This window comes from Rhinichthys klamathensis, unplaced genomic scaffold (genome assembly GCF_029890125.1).
Source record: "Rhinichthys klamathensis goyatoka isolate OS25496 unplaced genomic scaffold, OSU_Roscu_1.1 h1tg000336l_1, whole genome shotgun sequence".
Classification (NCBI taxonomy): domain Eukaryota; kingdom Metazoa; phylum Chordata; class Actinopteri; order Cypriniformes; family Leuciscidae; genus Rhinichthys; species Rhinichthys klamathensis.
In genome coordinates, this window is record NW_026606850.1 from 1,150,001 (window position 1) to 1,173,936 (window position 23,936).

General features: G+C 40.0%; 1 protein-coding gene across 3 annotated transcripts in view; it reads left to right on the top strand.

Annotated features, from left to right (window-relative positions):
* The window catches only part of pkn1b (protein kinase N1b), a 43,399-nt gene extending 20,034 nt beyond the window's left edge, over window positions 1-23,365 (top strand). For 2 of the 3 annotated variants that reach the window (XM_056272386.1, XM_056272384.1), the window contains exons 2-22: window positions 1,144-1,441; window positions 3,003-3,148; window positions 3,355-3,475; window positions 8,104-8,252; window positions 9,630-10,071; window positions 10,457-10,642; window positions 10,753-10,862; window positions 11,190-11,333; window positions 11,499-11,574; window positions 15,190-15,319; window positions 15,394-15,475; window positions 16,321-16,415; window positions 16,630-16,702; window positions 17,727-17,818; window positions 17,930-18,106; window positions 18,465-18,527; window positions 18,616-18,692; window positions 19,404-19,546; window positions 20,143-20,250; window positions 20,366-20,446; window positions 22,561-23,365. In XM_056272386.1, coding sequence (XP_056128361.1) covers window positions 1,144-1,441; window positions 3,003-3,148; window positions 3,355-3,475; window positions 8,104-8,252; window positions 9,630-10,071; window positions 10,457-10,642; window positions 10,753-10,862; window positions 11,190-11,333; window positions 11,499-11,574; window positions 15,190-15,319; window positions 15,394-15,475; window positions 16,321-16,415; window positions 16,630-16,702; window positions 17,727-17,818; window positions 17,930-18,106; window positions 18,465-18,527; window positions 18,616-18,692; window positions 19,404-19,546; window positions 20,143-20,250; window positions 20,366-20,446; window positions 22,561-22,764 — 2,997 coding nt within the window. In that variant the 3' untranslated portion in view covers window positions 22,765-23,365. The remainder of the gene's footprint in view (window positions 1-1,143; window positions 1,442-3,002; window positions 3,149-3,354; window positions 3,476-8,103; window positions 8,253-9,629; window positions 10,072-10,456; window positions 10,643-10,752; window positions 10,863-11,189; window positions 11,334-11,498; window positions 11,575-15,189; window positions 15,320-15,393; window positions 15,476-16,320; window positions 16,416-16,629; window positions 16,703-17,726; window positions 17,819-17,929; window positions 18,107-18,464; window positions 18,528-18,615; window positions 18,693-19,403; window positions 19,547-20,142; window positions 20,251-20,365; window positions 20,447-22,560) is intronic. The other variant, XM_056272385.1, reaches the window with a different exon arrangement.
* The last annotated feature ends 571 nt before the right edge of the window (window positions 23,366-23,936 follow it).

Consider the following 23,936-nt stretch of genomic DNA (forward strand, 5'->3'; position numbering starts at 1 on the left):
AATTTCTGAGTTAAGTTAACCTTACTGTCATTGTAGAGCATACTATTTTTAGGCTTTTCAATGAAATTCAAATGATCAAATCAAGAAATGCATGATGGGAGCCATGAGTGAGTTTTGATTGGTGGCACCCAGAATGCACTGCAACATGCTTTATAATTGTCACCATTGTTGAGATTCACAGGCTGATTCTTGATGTCTGTGCGTGCCTACTCAAAATATTTTTTAGGAAGTTTCTTTTTTATTAATTGATTTGATCATTTGAATTTCACTGAAAAGACTAAAAATAGTATGCTCTACAATGACAATGCTGCTATTATTCGAAAGGTTAACTTAACTCAGAAATTCGGTTTAATATAAGTTCAGTGACTCAGGGCAAATGATTGTGAAATAATGATTATGTTAAAACACAACCAACACCATCAGATGACCTTTGTTTATTGTTCATCCGGCTGTTATAAATCATGTACAGCAACCAAACAAAATCTAAAGTTAATAAGTTATCTATCTATCTATCTAAGTTAATGGTCAAGAGCCCAACTAAAACACACACTTATCTCCATAATGGTGACTTAAACATTCCGGTTTTCTCCTTCAGAGATTCTGCTTGTTAACATCAGGTGTCTTCAATAATGCTCAATCATCACTCAATTATTCACTTAATTAACTCTTTAGCTCAGAGTTTAATTGGGTCGCTTAAAATGACCAAATTCCATGATGTTGAAGTTACATGACCATTATGTTTGTTTAACGAAACATTGTTATGTGGAACCGGTGGAACCTGTTTACATAAAAAAGTTAAGTAAAGCCAACATATCATTTTTTTGAGTGTATCTATCTATCTATCTGTCTATCTATCTATCTATCTATCTGTCTGTCTGTCTGTCTGTCTGTCTGTCTGTCTGTCTATCTATCTATCTATCTGTGTATCTGTCTATCTATCTGTGTCTGTCTGTCTATCTATCTGTTGTTTTGTTCTATCTATCTATCTATCTATCTATCTATCTATCTGTCATTTTGTTGTTCTATCTATCTATCTATAAATCTGTCTATCTATCTGTCTGTAATTTTCTGTCTGTTGTTTTATATGTCAATCTATCCATCTGTCTATCCATCCATCACTGACCCCTGACCTGTGTGTGCCAGGATTCAGACGGCCTGTCGGTGCTGGAGCAGCTGGGTTTGGACCAGAACTCAGATCTGTCAGACTCCAGTGTTCAGCAGCGACTGGACGAGCAGCGCGAGAGGATCCGGAGGGAGATCCGGAAAGAGCTGAAGATCAAAGCGGGGGCGGAGAACCTGCGGCGGGCCACGACTGACAAACGCAACGCCCAGCAGGTGGAGAGCCAGTTACGCAGCTCCACACGCAAACTGGACTCGCTGCACACTCAACTGCAGGAGCTGGACGCACACATCGTCATCAAGGGCCACGACGACAGCAAAGGTCAGGGGTCAAGCTTATCATCTCACCTTTACAGGCACAGCCAATGCTTAAAGGTCCCATATTGTCAAAACTGAAATTTCCTGGCTTTTTTCGTGATAGCAGAGGTCTAGGGGCGATGTAACTACCACATAAGTTTCAAAACAGTCAATCCACAGACAAATGCACACAGCCTGCATAAAGTAGCTGTGCCTTTCCACGAGCCGCTGTGACTTCGGTATGAATGTGACGTCAAAACTCAGTCAGCGCCTTCAGTCACTAACCAGAGCACTGCCCAGCGTCATTACTCAGGCTCCCGAACAACATTCATATAAGATAGCAGTGGCTAATGTTTATTTATTCGGAAATACCACAGCAATTTAGTTCGACCTTAACCGTCTGTTCTGCACAGTCCACAAGTGACTGCTTCGTCAATCAGGCACAGTTCAATGCCGGGTTTTTCAAAGAAGCTACTCATCAAAGATGCTGAAGTCCTACACTGTTGGGTCCGACCTCAAATTCGCAACCCGTAAATAAACTTCTAACACATTTTATGTTACAATATGGAGCCAGCATAGTCTGAAATTATAGTTTGTAAACGGATATGCAACACTAACGGATAACATTTCCCTCAGCAATGTCCATCATAACAGGTGTTTTATTTACCTTACTTGTGAGCATCACCAAGCTACAGAAATCCAAGACCCTACCTGTGGTTGGCCTGGCCGTGCGTCACTCAGAAAACAACAGGCCAATCAGAAGAGAGGCTCATAAATATTAATTAGACAGGCCAAAATCGACCTGTTCTTAGCAGAGCTCCTGAGAAAGGAGCTGTACAAATATATTGGGATGGTTTTTGGTACTTATACCGCTATTCTTAAGGACATCAAAACCTAAAATAAAACTCCAGAAAGGTGTACAATATGGGACCTTTAAGGAATATTATTATATTCTAGGGCTGGGTATAGATTCAGATCTTCCAATTCGATTCAATTTTCGATTCTAAATTCGATTTCGATTCCCGCTTCGACTCAATGAATATAGATTTAATACAAATCCTATATTTATTAAAAAAAAGAACAGTGAACACAAGTTTACAAGTGGTTAATTAATAAAAAGAAATTAAGAGCAACAAACCTGTATATTAAACTCTTTTTATTTTAGGTAAACTTGGGTACATTAAAACAGAACTCTATATTTCAATGCATGCAATGAATAGACAGGATTTTGATGCCAGATGAAATTGATGCTGAAAATTGGACAAGTCAGAACAGTCGCATGCCTTGATCAAAAAGGATCCGGTTATTTTATGGAAAACTAATACTGGCTTTTGGGTGATGGAGAAATAAATATGGAAAAAAAATCGATTCATGGCCTTTGAGAATCAGTTTTGAATCGACCACATTTTAAATAACGATTAATCGAATCGAAAAAAAAATCTCATTATTAATGAGTGTATATGAATCTTCTGGGGTGATGTGTTTGGTTGTGAGCATACAAGAAACTGATGTATATATTTAAAGCCCTCATAATTCTGTTAGACCGTGACCCTGGATGAATGTTTGACCCTGTCTTTGACCCCCAGATGACCTTCAGTCTCTCGGGTCGCCGAGTCGCTCCTCAGCCAATCAGGACAGGATTAAGGCTCTGGAGCGACAGCTCAACATCGAACTGAAGGTCAAACAGGGGGCAGAGAACATGATCCCCATCTACGCCAATGGGGTTACCAAGGTAATGAACGTCTATCTATCTGTCATCTATCTATATACGTACCTATCCATCTACCTATCCGTCATCTATCCATCTATATGCCGTTCTATCTATATATCATTCTATCTGTCTGTCTTTCGTTCTATCTATCTATATATATGTCTGTCTATCCATCCCTCCATCCATCAATCTGACTATCTCCATCTGTCCATCTCTCGGTCCTTCAGGATAAGAAGATGCTCCAGTCGGCTCAGCAGATGCTGCAGGACAGTAAGACGAAGATCGACATCATCCGAATGCAGATCCGGAAAGGCGTGCAGGCCACCGAACAGACCGACGACACTCAGGGTACTGAATGTGCTAGTGCTACTAACATACTCTGTCTCATAGAAATGAGCGTTTACCCACTTAACATCATCATAGATATCCTTAAACGGCTTAATAACAGCATAGGCCTATGTCACACTTCCTGTTTCCTGCCATAATGTCTAAACCATCCGAGGTAGACTGACCACGAGCTATGAGGTTGTGAAACGAAGGTTTTTGCTCCTGTAGAAGCTATAAGTTCATATGAAATCAACCTTGTTTTAAGAAAAACGTGTTTTATCCGCGATCTTATTAAAAAAAACTACACTACCCACAATCCTAAGCGTAGCAGCAACGTCTGCTGATTAGAAATAACAGAGGTTTAGATGTTGATGTTTTATTGAAAATGGTTCGTTAGCTGTGTAGTTTGACTCTTGACTTTTAACATTAGTTTTTCAATTGCTGCTGTTATTGTGTTTGTTATGGCAAGAACTGCAAGAGAAATTATGTACAGATGATGTTGACTACTTGATGATGATAAAGAAATGATCATCATGTAGTGTTTACATGATCATATTCAGAGTCTATTCTTTGTTTAGATATCATGTCTTTTATTTCAAATTATTGATTGGAATAGTCCTGTGATTGTCCAGCAGTTTAATCTGAGGGATTGAGCACCAAGAAGTGTTAAAGATTCAAACTACCGAGTTTGATTAGTTTGAGTCCGACGTCTTCCTGACGTCTCATTGACGTACTGTGTTTGCTGGGTCCCTGTTTGACTCTATGGAGGAAGTCTTATCTCAGACCTCATCAGCATTAGTCCTGTGCACACTGCAACTCAGGTTCACTTGTACAACTGAACAGAGAAAAACTAATGTTAAAAAGTCAAGAGCCCAACTAAAGCAAACACTTATCACCATAATGGTGACATCAAACCAAACTATTATTTTCAATAAATCATCACCATCTTAACCTCTGTTAATTCTCAATAAGAACTTCTGTAGACGTCTACCAGAAATAAAGTCAACCTGGTTAGTAATAAGTGAAGCCGGTAATGCTGTTTGTGGAGTTGTTTAATCAGATTTTGAAAGATTTCGTGTATTTTATCTTCAGTTGATTTCATCTAAGGCTGTGACTGGAAGTAGTTATTGTGTTTCTCTTTCCTTCAGTGATTCTGCTTGTTAACAATAATGCTCAATCATTATTTAACCCTCTGGGGACCAGAGTGTTTTTGGGGCCCTTGGGATGTTTTGACATGCACTGACATTTGTGCTTTTTTCAGTTATTTATAAACATGTTAATGGCAAAGGGGTACATTCACTCTATATAGCACAAACTTGGCTACCATGATGAGTGAGCAACATGTATGTACATGTTTGTATTTTTAATAGAATAATGTTTATGCGTGGTTATTGACAAAAATAAAAATGAAAGTTGCTGAAATAAGACCACAAAACACATATTGATTATTTCTTCACAAGACTTTTGAAAATTGTATCACATAGCCTAGAATATTTGCTCCAAAACTATGTGAGAATCATCCTGACTACTCATTCAGATAAGTCAATAAAGTCTTTTACATTTTTAATGACGTGTTTTGTTTGAGAAAGCTTTATGCAGGAGGCGTGGTCTCTCATTAATATGTGTGGAATTTCACACCTGAGAAAGACAAAGACCCTCCCCATAATGGCCCTATTAGGTGCTATCAGGCCATATCATTACAGGAGCCTTGCACAAAGAATGAGGAGATTTAAAAAAGAATGGCTTTTAGATTGTTTGGATTTATATAAGGAAAATACAGGGTGCATAAGTCTGGACACTTCTATCACACACCCTTCACCATATAGACATGGTTTTATTTCAGTTCAAAGTTCAAAGTTAGAGTTGGAAACATCTTGAAAAGAAAATTGTCTTTCTCCATAAATGTCTTAGTTTGATCATACATATTTCAAAGTTGAGGATTCATTATTTTGATATAGCTTGAACAAACACTATAACATCTTAGTTGATTAGTTTATTGACAAAACATACTATATTATAACATACTAACATATGAGCAGAAACTCCTAAAAAAAAGCTTATTTGATGTCTATTTTAGAGTAAAAACTTTATCCAAAACGAGTCAACGAAATGTTATTTAGTCTGTAACAGTGCGTATCTGTGCGTTCATTCATTCATTCATTCATTCATTCACACACACACACACACACACACAAACATGATTCACATTTAACAGTACGCTATTTTTCCGTTTACAGACACTACGTTATTCTATAACGCGATTAGAACAAAGCACTTGCAAAAAACACTTACTTCTCAGCTGAATCTGTTCATCCTCGCAGTGAAAATACACCCAGTGGTAAATGTCCCAGGATTGTTCCACATATAGCCGCGTAAGACGACAGTAGATTAATCTGACTAAAAAATAATGTGTGTTTTCAGAGTTTATGGGCGTTAACGCGTCTCAATGTGTTGCTTCACATATTTGCGTTTGATTAGCGCGTGCTCTCCGTGGGCGTGTCACATTACCAGAGATAATCAGCTGAGAGAACGATAATGAGACGGGCTGACACGTCTCTCTTTTTATATAGATGACATAAACGGAGAATAATAATTTTAGTTTTGAATCGGATCATTTAAAAGTACAAACTCAAACGATTTAAAAGATATATTGCTTATGGCTGGGTGAATAATATTAGCTGAGTTGTGTTGAAGATTAGAGACGTGCTCCAGAAAAAAAGTTCACGGTGACCGAGAGGCAGAACGCACACCCTGTTTATTTTCTTTATTTTACAAAAGCACAATATTTTATTTCGATTGTATGTGGGCACATAAAAAAGTAGACATTTAACAGATTATTTTCTCATATTTCTTAACTCTATATGAACAGAAATGATGGTAGTACTTTAAGTCTATTTTTCTGCTATGTGAAAAAAAACGAGCAAAACGCGCCCGCGCGTTTCTGGTCCCCAGAGGGTTAAACAATTAATTATCTCATTAACTCCAACACTGATATGTGTTACATTTAACAGCCTGTAGTGTGCACACTGAGCAGTGTTCATTTCATCTGGGCAAACCCATGTGGGGCCTACATGGAAACCGTGGACAAAACTGTCTGGGTCCCAGTTAGATAGCCCAGGTCAAACCCATGTGGGCCCCACATGGCTGTGCTGGCTGGGTCCATCCTTACAAATTGTAAGTGTAACATTTCATATAGCGAGGACATGAACTCTTATGGCATGTTTTGAATACCAGGGATGATGCGGTTGTGGATGTTTGTGTGAAATGGTTGGTTCATAAACAGAACTGGTGTCTGTGGTTGTTTCGTCAGACAGTCTAAATCTGTCCAGTGAGACACGCATCTTTCTTTCCTGCTGTTTGTCTGTCAAAAGGCTTGTAGTTTCAGTATATGAATTCAGAAGACTTATAATATAGTGCATATGGAGTCCTATGGACTGATTTATGGTATTTTATAGTGCTTCCTGTGCTTTTTGGAGCTTGATATTTGAAGTTCCTTTTGATCGTTGTATATAAAAGATGTGCAAAAAATCTCCTTTGTGTTCCACAAAAAATAACAGCAAACGTGTTTGAAACGACATGAGAAGGGTGAGTAATAATGACAGAATTTAAACTTTTGGATAAACTGTCCTTTAATAAAACTACATCTGAATGCAGAGAGTGAAAGAGACAGATTTGAAGAAAGATGAGAGATGGAGAGTGAGGAAATGGAGGGCGAGCTGAATCTGCGGGTCTAATGGACTCTAATGGTGTGTTTCGGCGCTGATGTCTCGTGTCCCGAGGCCAGAGGGTTAAGAATAGATTTATTAATGTGACTCCGCCCTCGGCCATCACTGAGATCCACGGGACGCTCCTGGGAGTGACGTCTGACATCCTGTGAGGGGATTTAAGGACTTACGTTTTAGTCATTTTAGTTCTTCTCTTCAGTTCTTTATTATCTTATTTTATTACAGTTAACGTTTTTTTTTTAATTCTAGTTCTTCTCTTTAGTCCTTCTTTATATCTTATTTTATTACAGTTAACATTTATTTTAATTTTAGTGTAAGTTTTAGTGTCATTTTTTTATGTGTATTTTTTATTTCAGTTTCAGTTTAGTTTTAGTAATTTTAGTTCTGTATTACATTTTATTTAATTTCAATTAATGATAATCTTAATTTTAGTGATTTTATTATGTTTTTGTTGTAGTTTTTTAATGTAATTTTTACTTAAACTAAATGAAAATTAGAAATGTTGCCTAGACAACTAATTGAAATTAAATAAGTTTAGGGTTTTTTGTTTATTTCAAATAACGTAGATATTGAGTGAGCTGATTGTGTCTTCAGACCGTTCATGTTCAAAAGTTAAAGTTATTTAACATTCCTAATTACAATCAAACAAACATAAACTCATCACAGATTTTCACTCAGTGATGGAGGACTTGTAAATAGTGTGAGTGTGTGTGTGTTTGTGTATGTGAGCGAGAGTGTGTGTGTGTGTGTGATAGTGAGTATGTGTGTGTGTGTGTGTGTTTGATAGTGAGTATGTGTGTGTGCCTATGTATGGCATCACCTGGAAGGATCTAACGTGTGTGCGAGTGTATGTGTGTGTGTTTGTCCATCTATGTATAGCACGCTCGGAAGGATCTAACCCGTGTGTGTATGTGTGTATGTCAGCAGGTAAGCCGGATCTGTGTGGGATGGAGCTGCGTATTGAGGAGCTCTGGCATCATTACCGTGTGGAACACGCCATGGCCGAGGGAGCCAAAAACATGCTGAGACTCATGGGAGCTGGGAAAGCACAGGACAAGAAAGCCATTGCTGAGGTGTGAGAAACATATGGTTCCCAAACTGGGGTACGTGAGGAGGTGACAGAGGGGGGTACGCCAACATTAAAACTGCGCAAGTATTTCTGACAGGCAAAATACTGCCTCTAATAAATAAACAGGAACATGGTAGTGTGGTAAAAGGTCAAATACATGACATCCAATCAAATTACCACATCTTTTGTGGTCAAAACTGACTGCATCTACACAAGCAGGAAGCATATAATGGGTGCAGAGTATATGCTAAATCACACTACATTACTGCCGTTCTCCACGATGTACCATTGTAAAAAAAAAAGTGGGGATTTAGCATTTACTAGCATGAAGAACAAATATAGAGATTTATTTAAAGCCCCCCTGTAGTCAATCATTTTATCCTTTAAAACTTATCTTTGATCACCAAAATGACATATTTAAAAAAAAATTCCTTGAAAAAAATCTTCATGCCTTAAAATAGCTTGAATGTAACTCGACACTCTTGCTTCATTTAGTATTTGTAGTTCTATGAATATGCAAATGAGCCCCGCCTCCACTCACTCACACAGCTCAGAGATCCACTCGTTGACGATCACACGTTGATCTGATTGGTTACAAGGTAGTTTGTGACGTCAGCTTTATTGCTTTATAGGGATGCACCGATGTAAAAATTTTGGCTGATACCGATAATTCTGTATGTTTGAAAGCCGATAACCGATATATTGTCCGATAAATCTAAATCTGAATTTTAATATAACTTTTGAGAGGCTGATTACAAAAACAAAAGTGTCATCATTAAAGCCATGTCCCAAACACACAATTATAATGTTCTCATTATAATTTTATGTAGCTGATATGACAGACTTGCGCTGCACGTGTTGCACTTTACTGTATTTTCCTTTTTTGAAGTGATTCCAATCATATTTCAAGCAGTTCAAAACCTTTATGTTGAACAGTGCGCATCTGAAGAGTCTCAGCTGAAGGATATAATGTATTATTTATCAGCTTTAATATATCGGACAAATCTTCTTATCGCCGATAACGATAACATTTCAAATGAACGTATATCTGCCGATACCGATATGTGGCCGATATATCGTGCATCCCTATTTATTTATTAATTATAATGATCATTAAATTAAAGGAATTTTTTAGAATTTGTTATAAACCATGACATACATTTAATAGGGTTATAAAAACCTTGCCTTTTATAAGGTAAAATAAAGGTAAAAAATGCACTAGAAAATCTATTTAATGGGGCAAATATTGTCTCTTCATAGAAAAGGTGGGACTGCAGTCTAAGTGTAGAAGAGAAGGATGTTAAATGCTTCGACACTCTAAAAAAAGTTTGCTTTTGCTTGCTCTTTGAGGTTTGTTTGTAAAGTGTTTGTTTGTGTCTAGGCTCAGAGTCGTCTGAGTGAAGCGTCCCAGCGGTTGGATCTGCTGCGGGTGTCATTGGAGCAGCGCTTGGGGGATCTGCCGGAGGAACACCCGAAAGCCTGTCTGATTAAAGAGGAGCTGGTGCTGGCGTCGTCCTCGGCCTTCAGCTCTCGTCACAGCGCCCCCTACGTCCACAACCAGTACAGCACCATCTGCAAACCCTCGCCGCTCACCGGTACGCCAGACACACACACACACACACACGTCCTCGGCCTTCAGCTCTCGTCACAGCGCCTACTACGTCCACAACCAGTACAGCACCATCTGCAAACCCTCGCCGCTCACCGGTACGCCAGACACACACACACACACACACACACGTCCTCGGCCTTCAGCTCCCGTCACAGCGTCCCCTACGTCCACAACCAGTACAGCACCATCTGCAAACCCTCGCCGCTCACCGGTACGCCAGACACACACACACACACACACACGTCCTCGGCCTTCAGCTCTCGTCACAGCGCCTACTACATCCACAACCAGTACAGCACCATCTGCAAACCCTCGCCGCTTACCGGTACGCCAGACACACACACACGTCCTCGGCCTTCAGCTCCCGTCACAGCGCCCCCTACGTCCACAACCAGTATAGCACCATCTGCAAACCCTCGCCGCTTACCGGTACGCCAGACACACACACACACACACACGTCCTCGGCCTTCAGCTCTCGTCACAGCGCCTACTACATCGTTTTGATTTGGGTGAAATGAGCATGAATGTGTTTTTGAGGCTGTAGTTTCAGTGTGTTGTCACCGAGCCAGATATGAGTGTTGTTGTTGTGTATCAGGGACACTGCAGGTGCGTCTGCTGGGGTGTGTGGGGCTCCTGGAGCTCGTCCCGGGTCGCAGTCGCTCGTCCCCGCTCGTCCTGCCTCACTTCAGTCCAGGAGACGCGCGCCCCTTCAAACTCACTCTGAGCAGCAGAACCAGCAGCTTCAGCCTGAAGATCCCCAGCAAGAGTGAAGACCTGTCCGGTCAGTTCACTCTCTAAACACACTCTGAACCTCACGAGTGGGGATGTTATTTAACTGTAATGTTTGTGTGGTATTCTCACACTGGTCTGATGTTGTGTGTGTGTGTGTAGGGGAGGTGAGCGCTGTGTTGAAGCTGGAGAACTGTGTGGTGGGACAGACGAGCTGGAAGAGTGTTGGTGAACAGACCTGGAATCAGAGCTTCACTCTGGAGCTGGAGAGAGTGAGTCACACACACACACACACACACACTCACACACACACGCACTCACACACACACTCACACACAAACGCACACACACACACACACTCAAACACGCACTCAAACACACTCACTAACACATTCAGACACACTCACACTCAAACACACACACACACACACACACACACACACACACACACACAAACACACACACTAATGCTCTAATGCTCTGTGTTCAGTCCCGAGAGATGGAGATCGCGGTGTACTGGAGGGACTATCGCTCGTTCTCACACACACACACACACACACACAAACACACACACTAATGCTCTAATGCGCTGTGTTCAGTCCCGAGAGATGGAGATTGCGGTGTACTGGAGGGACTATCGCTCGCTCTGCGCTCTGAAGTATCTAAAGCTGGAGGATTTCCTGGATAACCAGAGACACCGGATACAGCTGGAGCTGGAGCCACAGGGACTTCTGCTGGCCGAGGTGCCAATCACACAGAAACACTCATAACGTGATGTTCATTTGCATACTGCCATGTTTTAGCATTCATCTCACTTGTCATTTTGAACTAATATGACCAGAAAATGTGTGCAAATCCTGATTTTGATAGAAATTTAGATTTGAAAGAAAATTTGGTTTGTGTTACAGGTGATGTTCATCAACCCTGTGATCGAGAGAGGTCCACGTCTGCAGCGCCAGAGGAAGGTGTTTTCTAAACAGCAGGGTAAGACTCACTACCTGTTAGCTTCTTCTTACGACTGTAACCCAAGTTCCCTGAGTAGGGAACAAGACGCTGCTTTGGGAACGCCCCTGCGTGATTGCGTCAGGAGCACATTGGGTCAACTAGTATAATGGCGAGAGTAAATGTCACGGGCGGGTTACGTCATGACCAGGAAAGGATAAAAGTACATCCCGATCACAGGGATGTAGGATGTATGACAAAGTGACGCAGCGTCTCATTCCCTACTCAGGGAACTAGGGTGACCTGAGACGTTCCCTTTCAAGGGAACTCGCGCTGCATTGATGACGCTTTTGGGAACGAGAATGTCCTAATGCCATACGGCCAAGAACCTGTCGTGTTAAAACTGTCACGACGTGAGAACTCTAGACCCAGGGGTATCCATGTCTAGGTCATAAAATCTGACAAACGTGAGGGGTGAAGACCAGCCAGCTGCGTCACAAACTTCTTGAAGGGACACCCCAGAAATTAGGGCCTTGGAGGCCGCCATACCCCTAGTAGAATGGGCTCTAGTGGCCAAAGGTGAAGGCTGGCCCGAAACCTAATATGCAAGAGAGATAGCCTTGACTATCCATTTGCTATCCGTCTGTTTGGATGCAGGAAGGCCTTTTTTAGGGGGCCCAAAGCATACCAGCAGGTGATCAGACTTTCTCCACAGGGCAGCTCTGTGGACGTAAGTGTCCAGTGCTCTCACTGGAGAGATGAGGTTCAATTTCTCCTGGTCTTGATCTTTAAAGAGAGGAGGACAGAACGCCTGCAGTACGATAGGACGTGGAACATTGGTTAGACCCTTAGGTACATATCCAGGTTTTGGATAGAGGAACACTTTGACCATCCCGGGTGCTAACTCAAGGCACGGAGAAGATACCGATAGGGCCTGAAGATCTCCTACTCTTTTTAGTGAGGAAATCGCTGGAAGGAACACAGTTTTGAGGGTCAAACTTTTCTGAGACAGAATCAAGAGGCTCGGAGAGAGCGGCAGATACACCTTCTAGAACAAGAGCCAGATCCCAAGCTGGAAGTCTAGTACGAATTGCAGGCCTCAGCCTCAGGGTGCCATGAAGGAAACGTATTATAAGAGGATCTCTTTCAATAGATAAACCCCCCAGAGGGGCATGGTAAACAATGGCCGCAACATAAACCTTCAGTGTGGAAGGAGATAACCCTGAAGCAAAACGATCTTGCAGGAACTCAAGTATTGAACCAACAGTCCAATTAACTGGACCCCATTGTCGTAGATTACACCAAAAGGTAAAAACTCTGGACCAGAAAAAGACCAGATACTATGAGTTGGGCCCCTTAGAGGCCAGACCCACAGGTTAAATGTCTCGAATGATGGCCCCTCAGGACTGAAAGGAAGTGTCTCAACGCTTGAAGACCACCATCATCTCCAGGCAGTTTATGTGCCACGAAAGATAATGAATCCTCCACAGACCCTGAGCTGAGTGGCCTTCCATCACCGCTCCCCAGCCAGTGAGGGAAGCATCTGTCGAGAGCGAAACTCGATGGCAAAGAGCTCCTTACACTGGACCTTGGGATAGAAACCAAGGTTTCCTCCATATAACCAAGGCACAGAGACATTGCCGTGTTATCTTGATTGTACGGAGTGGGTTCCCCTTAGTCTTGAGCCTCATGTACAGCAGGCCGAATGGTATGATGTTGGACGTGGCTGGCATCAGGCCCAACACCTTTGAAACTGTTTTACAGTGAGTGACTGGCTTAGCTTTACCTCTTTTAAACTGTGAGGATCGAGGCGACACTGGCAGGCGAGAGCACAGAGGCGATACTCTCCTTCTGTTGCGCTCGGTATGAGGAGCTTGACGGCTGGGGCTGCTCTGTCTAATAGACTTTTGGGACAAGCGCCTTGTTTCGGGACGGGCTTCCAACTCCGGAGAGAGAGCACTGGATCCTACGGGTAAAGGCTGAGAAAGGGTGGGGCCCGTCTCAAACCCCGCCGTGAGATCCATTTGCGATCCCCACGTTAAGAGCTCCTGTGCTGCCTTGGCAGCAGCGGGGCCCGAACCGCAGGGAACGCTCATCTGAACACACTCTCTCGAAGGCTGACAGAGCATGCTCCGCTCCCAAACGCATCACACAAAGTTTGAGTGTATCCCCACCCCTAAGATAACGAGGGGAGGGAGAAGCAAACAACTTGAATGATTGGACGCCATTATATATATATGTGATTGTAGCTGTATGATTTCGTGTCAGACAACAATAAATATGACAGACAGTTTGTAACACAGAGCACTTGCTGAGGCACAGAAGCTAACGCCAGTCAGATCAGTTGTGCTTTTATCCTTTCCTGGTCGTGACGTCACCCGCCCGTGACGTTCACTCTCGCCATTGGACTAGTTGACACATGTGCTTCAGACGCAATCACGCAGGGGCGTTCCCAAAGCGTCATCGATGCAGCGCTAGTTCCCTCGAAAGGGAACACTGGATCTAATGCTAAATGCACTGGTGGCAGTAAAGTATGCAAGTTTAACTTCAGTCTGAAGTTTGATATGGATTTATACTCAAGATGAAATAGTACACAGGGCAATATTCGCAAAGAGTTGCACTAATATTGCATACTATGAAAGAATTATAGTATGAAAATTGGGATTCTGTGGATGTTAATGTCCCAGATTTATAAATTATGCCTAATGTAAACATTGGAGCTTGTTTATAATTTGTCACTATACACCCCAAAAAATATTTTGGCATAAATACATGTAATTGTATTACATATAAATTTGTCTATTCATTTGGATTACGTAGTTTTAATAATGTAATAATCTTAAGTGATGCATATTTGTCAGTTATAAACGGGTCAGATTTCTGCCCTCAAAAAATCATGGTATAGTGTATTATAAACTATATGCACCTATTTGATTTCATTTAAATTATCATATTTTATAAAATCGTCCTGTAGTCAATAATTTTATCCCTTAAAACTCATCTTTGATCACCAAAATGACATTTAAAAGTTTTTTCCTTGAAAAAAATGTCTTCATGCTTCAAAATATCTTTTAGCCTCATTTAGTATATGTGGCTCTATGAATATGCAAATGATCCCCACCTCCACTCACTCACACAGCTCAGAGATCCACTCGTTGGCGATCACATGTTGATCTGATTGGTTACAAGGTAGTGTGTGACGTCAGAAACACCAGCGATTTCAAGCCGTGTTTTTGAGACTGTCTTTGATTCTCTGCAGTTTTAAGCAGAAAATACTCAGCAATGCTGTCGACTTATGAATGTGCACATGGTTTGTCTTAAAGCGTATTAAAAACACCACATAGACATAAAAACAACATTTAAAGCTTGATTTTCACCACAGGGGGACTTTAAAATGCATTTTTTCAAACTGCTTAGAATCAGCATAAAATCAGTTCATTGTGAAAACATAGATAGATATATAATACAATTCACAATGATTACAACAATTATTTAAAAGTGCTTTTTAATTAGCCTGAGGTCAATAGAGAGTTCATCTATTTTAGTCCTCAAAAAAACTGTTTCTAAACAGCACGGGACGGGAGTATATTTGACATGATATAATATTGTGACGTGTTTTCACAGTATTTAACTGTTGTCCTGTTTGTTGTGACTCAGGGAAAGCGTTCCTGCGCGCTAAACAGATGAACGTAGACATGGCCACGTGGGTCCGGCTGCTGAAGAATGCCATTCCCATGAGCTCGTCCACACACAGCTACACACAACACAGCCACACACACAACAGCAGGTAACACACCGCACACACACACACACCTGTGATCCTCCTGACCAACATGACCGACTCTGAGTGTTTCTCCACAGCGAGATTTCCATTCAGAAGATCCAGCTGGACGACGACTCTCCCCCGTCTGTGACCAGGAAAAACACACAGGGGTCCGAGACGGTAAATCAGAAACACGCTCTAATATATGTATGACAATAATATTTAATAACATATTTAATATATGGATCTTTAACAGGAGTGGAAAATCTATGAAGTTACTAGTTCATACATCATATCAGTTAATAATTGAGCGGATATTGTGACAAACAGGACGATATGATCCTCAATATTTCAATCCCAAATACTGTGTAATTGTAGCCATAAACATAATTCTTAATCAATCTTGCTTAATTAATTCTGGCTGCTAGTTATACTACATTTACAGCTTACAAATGGTTTGTAGAAGCTTCTGCTTAGTCTTAATGTTTTATGCATCATTTTATGCAGTAACTTTTCCTTTTGTACGACCAAGTAAAACTGAAATTAAAATATACAATGATATAATGATATCATCACTCAAAAACTCAATTAAACATTTTTTAAATATTATATATCAAAGATTACACCACAGGTTTAATTTTACGTCTTTAAATAATTGATTTTGCAAACAAATTTCTTTAATATCCAATTTGATATTTTATCTTCTGTATTTTTAAGTGTAGCAGCACAATATGACCTGCACTGATTTTATTTATTTTGAGGGAAATCTATTTGCAATGAATGAAAACTTGCTCTCGGTTCTAATTATAATGGGCTTTATTGGCATGAACCGTACATTTGTGTTGACAGTATTTGCTGTTTACAATGGCAAAACAGTACAAGTAAAACAAGGAATATTAGCAATTGCAGTAAAATAATACATGCAAAATAAACTAAGATAATAGTAATGAATGAATGTAACACAAGAGGGAATAATAATGTGTTTAGTGTTTAATAATAATGTGTTGATGATAATAATTTGTCAGGTGGACATTGGGCTGGTGCCGGAGCCGGTCTCTCCTCCTGATCCCGCTCCTCCTGAGAGGAATGTCAGGATCACTTCCTATAACTCCCAGCGCAGGTACACGTCCTACCAGCACAACATATGACTTCCAGACCGGGCCAAGAGACAGCGTGACACACACACACACACACTCACACACACTCACACTCATGTAGTTTCGGACCTCACACCAGCTCTTACCTTCAGTAATTATACCTTCTAATTACATCCGGCCTGTGTGTGTGTTTGTGTGTGTGTGTGTGTGTGTGTGTGTGTGTGTGTGTGTGCGCAGGTCGTCCAAAAGCCCCCTGTGTCTTCAGGATTTCCGAATGATCGCAGTGCTCGGCCGGGGACATTTTGGCAAGGTAACTGGAACAAGTTCAGTCTTAAATAAAAAACTGCAGCCACTAATCAGACAGAATCGACACACACTGAGAACGTCCTGCACCCACGGCAACATTTCTGTTTCATTTAAGCTTTTTTTTTTTTTATCTAATATTTGTATTTTATTTTATTTCAGTTTCATTTCAATTGACAAAAATGTATTTTAATAGTTTTAATTAACAACAACGACAATAACATTATTATTTTTCTTCTATATTTCTTTTTTCTCCACACCCTTCTGATGTTACCGCTGTGATATGTATGAAACACTTTTATTTTATGTATCAGAGATATTTATCTGTAACTAGATTTCCCTTATTCTTACACATTTGGTATACCGTGCTATTGTTTCTTTTTTGGATCTTTGTTTAGAAAAAACAAATGTCATATTAGAAAACTAAATAAAGTTTACAAAAAAAACAACAACGACAATAACAAGTCCAAATCAAAACAAACGTTTTAAAGCAGTTTTGCTTCTGAACTCAGATTTTACATTGCATTAACAATTTTGTTTAAAATTGAAATGTTTTTATTTGATTATATTTAGAATATTTACTTTATTTGGAATATTTTCAGATTTCTTTTTTATTTACGTTTAAGTCTTTTTTATTTGTTTTGTTTTTTAACATTACAGTTTCTAGCTTAAATTTATATCTTTTTTCAGTTTTAGTTTTTATTTCATTTTGATGTTAGTACTTCACACTTAAACCTTTTTTATTTCAGTTAGTTGTCAAGGAAACACTTTAAGTTTTCAATCTAATATTTATATTTTATTTCAGATATCAGAAATGCTTCTTAATATTTTTAGCTAACAATAACAACACCGCTCGTGCGTTCTACTGGAAAACTCATGTTTAAAAGCAGTGGTTTTGCTTCTGAACTCCGGTTTTACATTGAATTAACAACACAAGCTATGAGAAGTGTTTTCTCTTCCCTTTATTCGAGACACACACCAGTTTGTGAATTAAGACTCGTGTGCACACTTGTGTGTGTGTGTGTTTCCAGGTCCTTCTGTCTGAATACAGACACTCAGGAAAGATGTACGCCATCAAAGCCCTGAAGAAAGGGGACATTGTGGCGCGGGACGAGGTCGAGAGGTCAGCGTTCACTTCAGGATGTATTTTTCCTTACAAACATTGCATGAAATGAAAACTTCAGTTAAACCCTAAACCTCTCTCTCTCTCTCCCTCTCTCTCTCTCCCCCCCAGTTTAATGTGCGAGAAGCGCATCTTCGAGGCGGTGAACAGCGCGCAGCATCCGTTCCTGGTGAACCTGTTTGCATGTTTTCAGACGCCGGAACACGTGTGTTTCGTCATGGAGTACACGGCCGGCGGTGACCTGATGATGCACATACACGCCGACGTCTTCTCGGAAACACGCTCCGTGTAAGTGTTTGTAATTCATCCAGTTAATGTGCGACGCTATAGTTGTTAAGTGTGCGTTTTGGATGTGTTTTTCCTGGAATTACGTGTTAAAAAGTACAGGTTCCAAAAGGGTTTTTTCACAGCGATGCAATAGAAGAACCGTTTGTTGCTCCCCAGAGAACCTTTAAGTGAAGAGTTCTTAAAATAACCATTTTTTAAAATGAAATTCTAAATTCATTTTAAAATTCTAAAGAACCTTTTGTGGAATGGAAAGATTCCATGAATGTGAAAGGGTTCTTCATGGAACCATTGGTTTTTAAGAGTGTATGGTGGGCATTTTACTGTAGTCTTCATATACGTGTGTTTGTGTGTTATGCAGGTTTTATTCTGCCTGTGTTGTTTTGGGGCTTCAGTTTCTTCATGATAATAAGATTGTGTATCGGTGAGTACACGCACAATTACAGCATAAATCTACAAACTTCAAAAACTGTAATTAAGTAAGTTCCTTCTTGCATCTATGTGTGTGTTAGAGATCTGAAGCTGGATAACCTGCTGCTGGATACTGAAGGCTATGTGAAAATCGCAGACTTCGGTCTCTGTAAAGAGGGTGAGTCACAGTCACAGACTGTCCTGACGTTGATGGAGTTAACGGAGTCAGAACATGATGTTTGTTCACTGCTGGATCAGAGCGATCTGGAAATGACAGCTTGTCAGCAGAACAGATTACAAGCATAATGCGCACTATTTTTAACAGTACACAAGAAGTTTCTTATGCTCACCCAGGCTGCATTTATTTGATCAAAAACAGTAAAAAATTGTGAAATATGAATGTAATTTATTCCTGTGATCAAAGCTGAATTTTCAGCATCATTACTCCAGTCTTCAGTGTCACATGATCCTTCAGAAATCACTCTAATATGATGATTTGATGATCAATAAACATTTATGATTATCATCATCAATGTTGAAAACAATTGAACTGCTTCATATTTTTGTGGAAACCGTGATATATTTTATTTCTCAGGATTCTTTCATAAATACACAGTTCAAAAGAACAGCATTTATTTAAAATTGGCATTTTTTGTAACATTATAAATGTACTGTACTGTCACTTCTGATCAATTTAATGCGTCCTTGCTGAATAAAAACATTCATTTCTTTGAACAGAAAACCGGTTCTTTTGCATTTTGAGACAATTTTTATCCAAGAAATCTAAAAATCCCTACAAAAAAGTTGGCATAATGTACTTTGTGCTCTCTCTTTCTCTCTTTCTGTCTACCCAACGCCTTGTTTTTGTCCCCCTCTCTCTGTCCTGTAGGAATGGGTCATGGGGACAGAACCAGCACATTTTGTGGCACTCCAGAGTTTCTTGCTCCTGAGGTTTTGACTGACACGTCCTACACGAGAGCCGTGGACTGGTGGGGTCTCGGCGTGCTCATTTACGAGATGCTGGTCGGAGAGGTGTGTGTGTGTGTACTTTTTGCTTAGAATTTGTATATTATTTCCCAGTAAAATAGTTTTTTTCTTGCTTTAAGCATAAATCTAACAAAATTTGGTAAAGTTCACTTCAAAATCTGATTTTCTTCCTTAGTATTTTTGTCTTGTTTTTTTTTTCAGTACAATTATCTAAACGTTCTTAAATCAAGATACATTTGCTTGAGATGCAAAATGGCATAAAATAAGTCTTGTTTTCTGAGATATGAAGTGTGTTTGTTTAATATGAGGGGGAAAAAATGCCAACTACACTTGGAATTGTTTATTTTTCTAATACTATTGGTAATTTTTTCTTCATTTAAGCAAAAACTCATTTAATTTTGAGCAATTTCTCCAAAAACAAGACATCATATCCTATGTCATCTCAAGTATCTCAAGTAAATGCATCTTGATTTAAGAATGTTTAGATAAATATACCGGAAAACAAGACCAAAATGTGTGTGTAAAACGAGAAACCAATTTTCCAGAAAATACGCTTATCACATATAATATCTTGTACAGTTATACTTCTTAAGTTAAGACTTAAGTATCAGACACAATCCTGATACATGATCTGTGTTCAGTCACCGTTCCCAGGTGACGATGAGGAGGAGGTGTTTGACAGCATTGTAAACGATGAAGTACGTTACCCAAGATTCCTCTCCACCGAGGCCATTGGCATCATGAGACGAGTAAGTCTGTTCACTCAAGTTAAATATTTCGGTCTTAATTTAAGAGTTATGTATTTGACTTGCAGGGTTTTAACGTAAACTATAATGTAACTGTTTCCTTGTTTCCCATTGGCAGCTGCTGAGGCGTAATCCCGAGAGACGCCTGGGCTCCGGGGAAAAAGACGCAGAGGACATACGGAAACAACCGTTCTTTAGAGTATGAAGAGTTCTTTGACTTTTTGGCTTGACTTGATACAATAATATGGAGCCCCTAGAGGAACATGGTGATGGTAAAACAAAAAAAATTAGATGGGAGTAAAAAATTATATTTCAATACTTTTGTGCTCACTTTCAAAACTATTGTGTTCCCCCGAGAATTTGAGTTTGCTCACAAAATATATACGTTATCTCGTAAAAATATTGCATTTCACATTACAAACTTTGCATTCGCTCAATAAATATTTGCGTCCGCTTGCAAAACTAACCATTAGTGTTTGCTTGCAAAAGGTGTGTTTGCCCACAAATCTGTCACACATTCCCCAAAAAATCTTAGCATTTGCTTGCAAAACATCTGCATTCTTTTGAAAGACTACAGCGTTCCCCTTTTTTTTTATCAAAAAACATTTGTGTTCTCTTTCAAAACTATTGCGTTCCCCAGTGAAACAGTGGTGTTTGGTTGGGCTCTTTGTTTTGATGTGTCATGTGATCCCCACATGTGTTTTTGTTTTCATTTGTGTTGTTCTCATTGGTTTATTGGTTTCATTACATTCAGGTGTTGCTCATTAGTCTGTGTATATATATCCCTGAGTTTGCCATGCGTGTTTGTCTAGCTTTGACATCTTTTGATGCTGTAATCCACTGCTTTGTGTTTCCATGCCATGCTTTACTTAGTCAAAGTATGTTGATTTCCAAGTTATTGCTTTGTTGATACACCACTGTGGAATTAACTGTATTTGGGCTCAGAAAACTGACTCCGCGTCAGTGGAACCGTTACAGAAACGTTGTGTTTCTCGCAAAACATTTGTGTTCTCCCTCAAAACTATTGCGTTCCCCATAGAAACTTCTACAGTTCCTTTAAAAAACACTTGCGTTCGCTCACAAAATTACTGACTTTCTCCCCAAAAAACTTTAAATTTGTGTTTGTGTTCTGTTACAAAATATTTTCTCTTTTGCAAAACTATTACATTCCCCAAAGAAACTGCATTCACTCGCAAAACATTTGCCTTCTTTTACAAAAATTGTGCTTTTCAAAAACTATTTCAAACTGTATTTCAGTGCAAGTTTCTCAAAGGAATGCAATACTTTTGTGAGAGAATGCAATCTTATTTGGGGAATGCAAAAGTTTTGCGAGAGAACGCAAAAGCATTACTTTTTCCTTGCATTTTTCTCCATCGCCTTTATGGGCTCCGTACAATAGACCCTTTTTGTGCCGACGTCACAATTACGTCACGGCGTTAGCTGGAGGCAAAACAAAGGGAAAACTGGAGGCAGCCAATACAAATCAGCTAGTTCGTCAGCCATTAATATTTATAGTCGGCTACATTAGAAGCTTAAAATGTCATCTTGCTGTGTTGTTGGGTGCCAGAATCGACGGAGTACAGGCTCCAATTTGAAATTTTATCACATTTTGCCTGAAAAAAAAAAACAGACGACAGCTGTGGCTAAACGCAGTAAAACGAACGGACTGGGCAGAAACGATCATTAAAAAATGCTCGCGTTTTTTAAGCGCACACTTCATTTCAATAAGCTATTGTCTTTTGTTGGTATGGATTATGGTTTGGTTACGTGTCTAAAGATTCCCCATGCATGGCCACCTAGAGATACCATTAGAAAGTTAAGTGATTTCTCACGTAATGTTAACTTGTTTAGTGCATAAGTTAGCTAACTTTGTTAGTCGTACAACTTGCAGTTAGATAACTGCTAGCTAACGACCAGAGACTAAACATAAAAGGAACTGTTTGTGTCATCTCCTTTTCTTCAGTTGCCATAAGTGGAGGTAATCCTGTCAGATCCTCCATCCATTGTGTGAGCGTGTAACGTTACTGGTCGGCCAATCTGGCTCTGTCCGTTAGTTAACTTTTCCAGATAACAAGATTTCGCGACAGTGAGTGATCTTACAAATTCAGATAAAATTGGATTTTCTCCAGTCATTGCTACAAGCTAACAAAACTTGCTAGCTAGCATTGGTGAAGTGGCCAGGGGAATCGTTCTGCCTCCACCTAAGCTCCGCCCACAAAAACCGCCACATGTTTACTAACTGAAAAGGGGTCTATAAAGCCAAAGTTGCGATCTTAGTGACAGTGTGGCTCCATCTTCTCTCTTTCTCTGCAGAATATGGACTGGGATGCGCTTTTGCAGCGGCGAGTTCCTCCTCCGTTCGTTCCCGCCTTGACAGGAAAAGAAGACGTCAGTAACTTCGACTCCGAGTTCACCAACGAGGCTCCGACGCTGACACCTCCTCGTGAGCGCCGGAACCTCTCGCGCAAAGACCAGGACTACTTCAGGGACTTCGACTATGTCTCGGACTTCTGCTAGGGCACAAGGGTGCAAACTGAGGCTGCTAGGTGTGGGAGATAACGTCCTAGCGTGGTTCTCGCACCTTAGTTCCCATCAAGGGTGCGTATCCTGAGGATTCACTCAGAGAAACAGGGACGCTGACAGGCTAAACGCCTCTGATGACTGTAGAAGGCACATCAAACATGAAGAGATTCAAGAATCCAGATAATGTGAAGCTCTGCGGTGTATCTGAAAGCTAGTGGCCAGGATGTTTTCTCATCCTATTTTGGCAGGATTTTCAGATGGTCAGTCAGGCTTGTTCATGACATTTCCCCAAATCAGTACCAGACGCTCAAGTAGTCGACTGGGATCTCATTACTAGACTGCTGCAGGGATGATGTATTTTTGTGGTCCTAAACCCAGAAACAAGCCTTTTAGCACGTTCAGTTCCATCACCCTGAAGTCAATGGGTTTTTTAAATGGGTTTTGCCTGAAATAAGGTCTGTGGTGAACACAAGCTTCAACGATATTTTCACTTTTTATGGTGCGGCATATAGTACATCAATAATGTATAATACATAATATGATTTTTTTTTTTTCGTCTTCAAATAAAGCATTTGCTAACAAGCGTTAATCGGACTACAGAGGCTGTCGGGACATTAAACATAATGTCGAACAGGAAAACTCATCTAGTTTTATAATCACGCTCTTGCAAACTATTCCAACTCAAACTTTCAGGGAAAATGTTTGTTAAATGAAGACTGAAGGAGTTGTCGAAAGCGTAACTCTTTCTTTCCCTGCTAGCTTTATTAAAAAGTTGCCAGTCACCGCCAGCGTTTTTGATCATTTTCACAAAACTTTTCATGGCCCCCAGAATATTTAGTTGTGTATGAATATCTGAACACACAATATATCAAAAGAAAGAACAGAGCCTCTGCTTTTAAACCAAAAAAGCATTTTATTTTACCTTTATACATTTTTATCAACACTTGAATGTGGGCAAGTTTCATAAACAAATGAACATTATTAACAAAAAGCTGAGAAAATCCCGTTTTTGTCAAAGACTACGTCAGATCGGATTCAGAACGATGATCAAAAACACAGATGGAGTAGATCGAGTCACTGTCCTGTTCCTCTTTATGGGGCGACTTTCATTCGGTAACGTTATGTAGTTTTGGGTAATGCTTTATTTTACAGTGCCCTTGTTACAC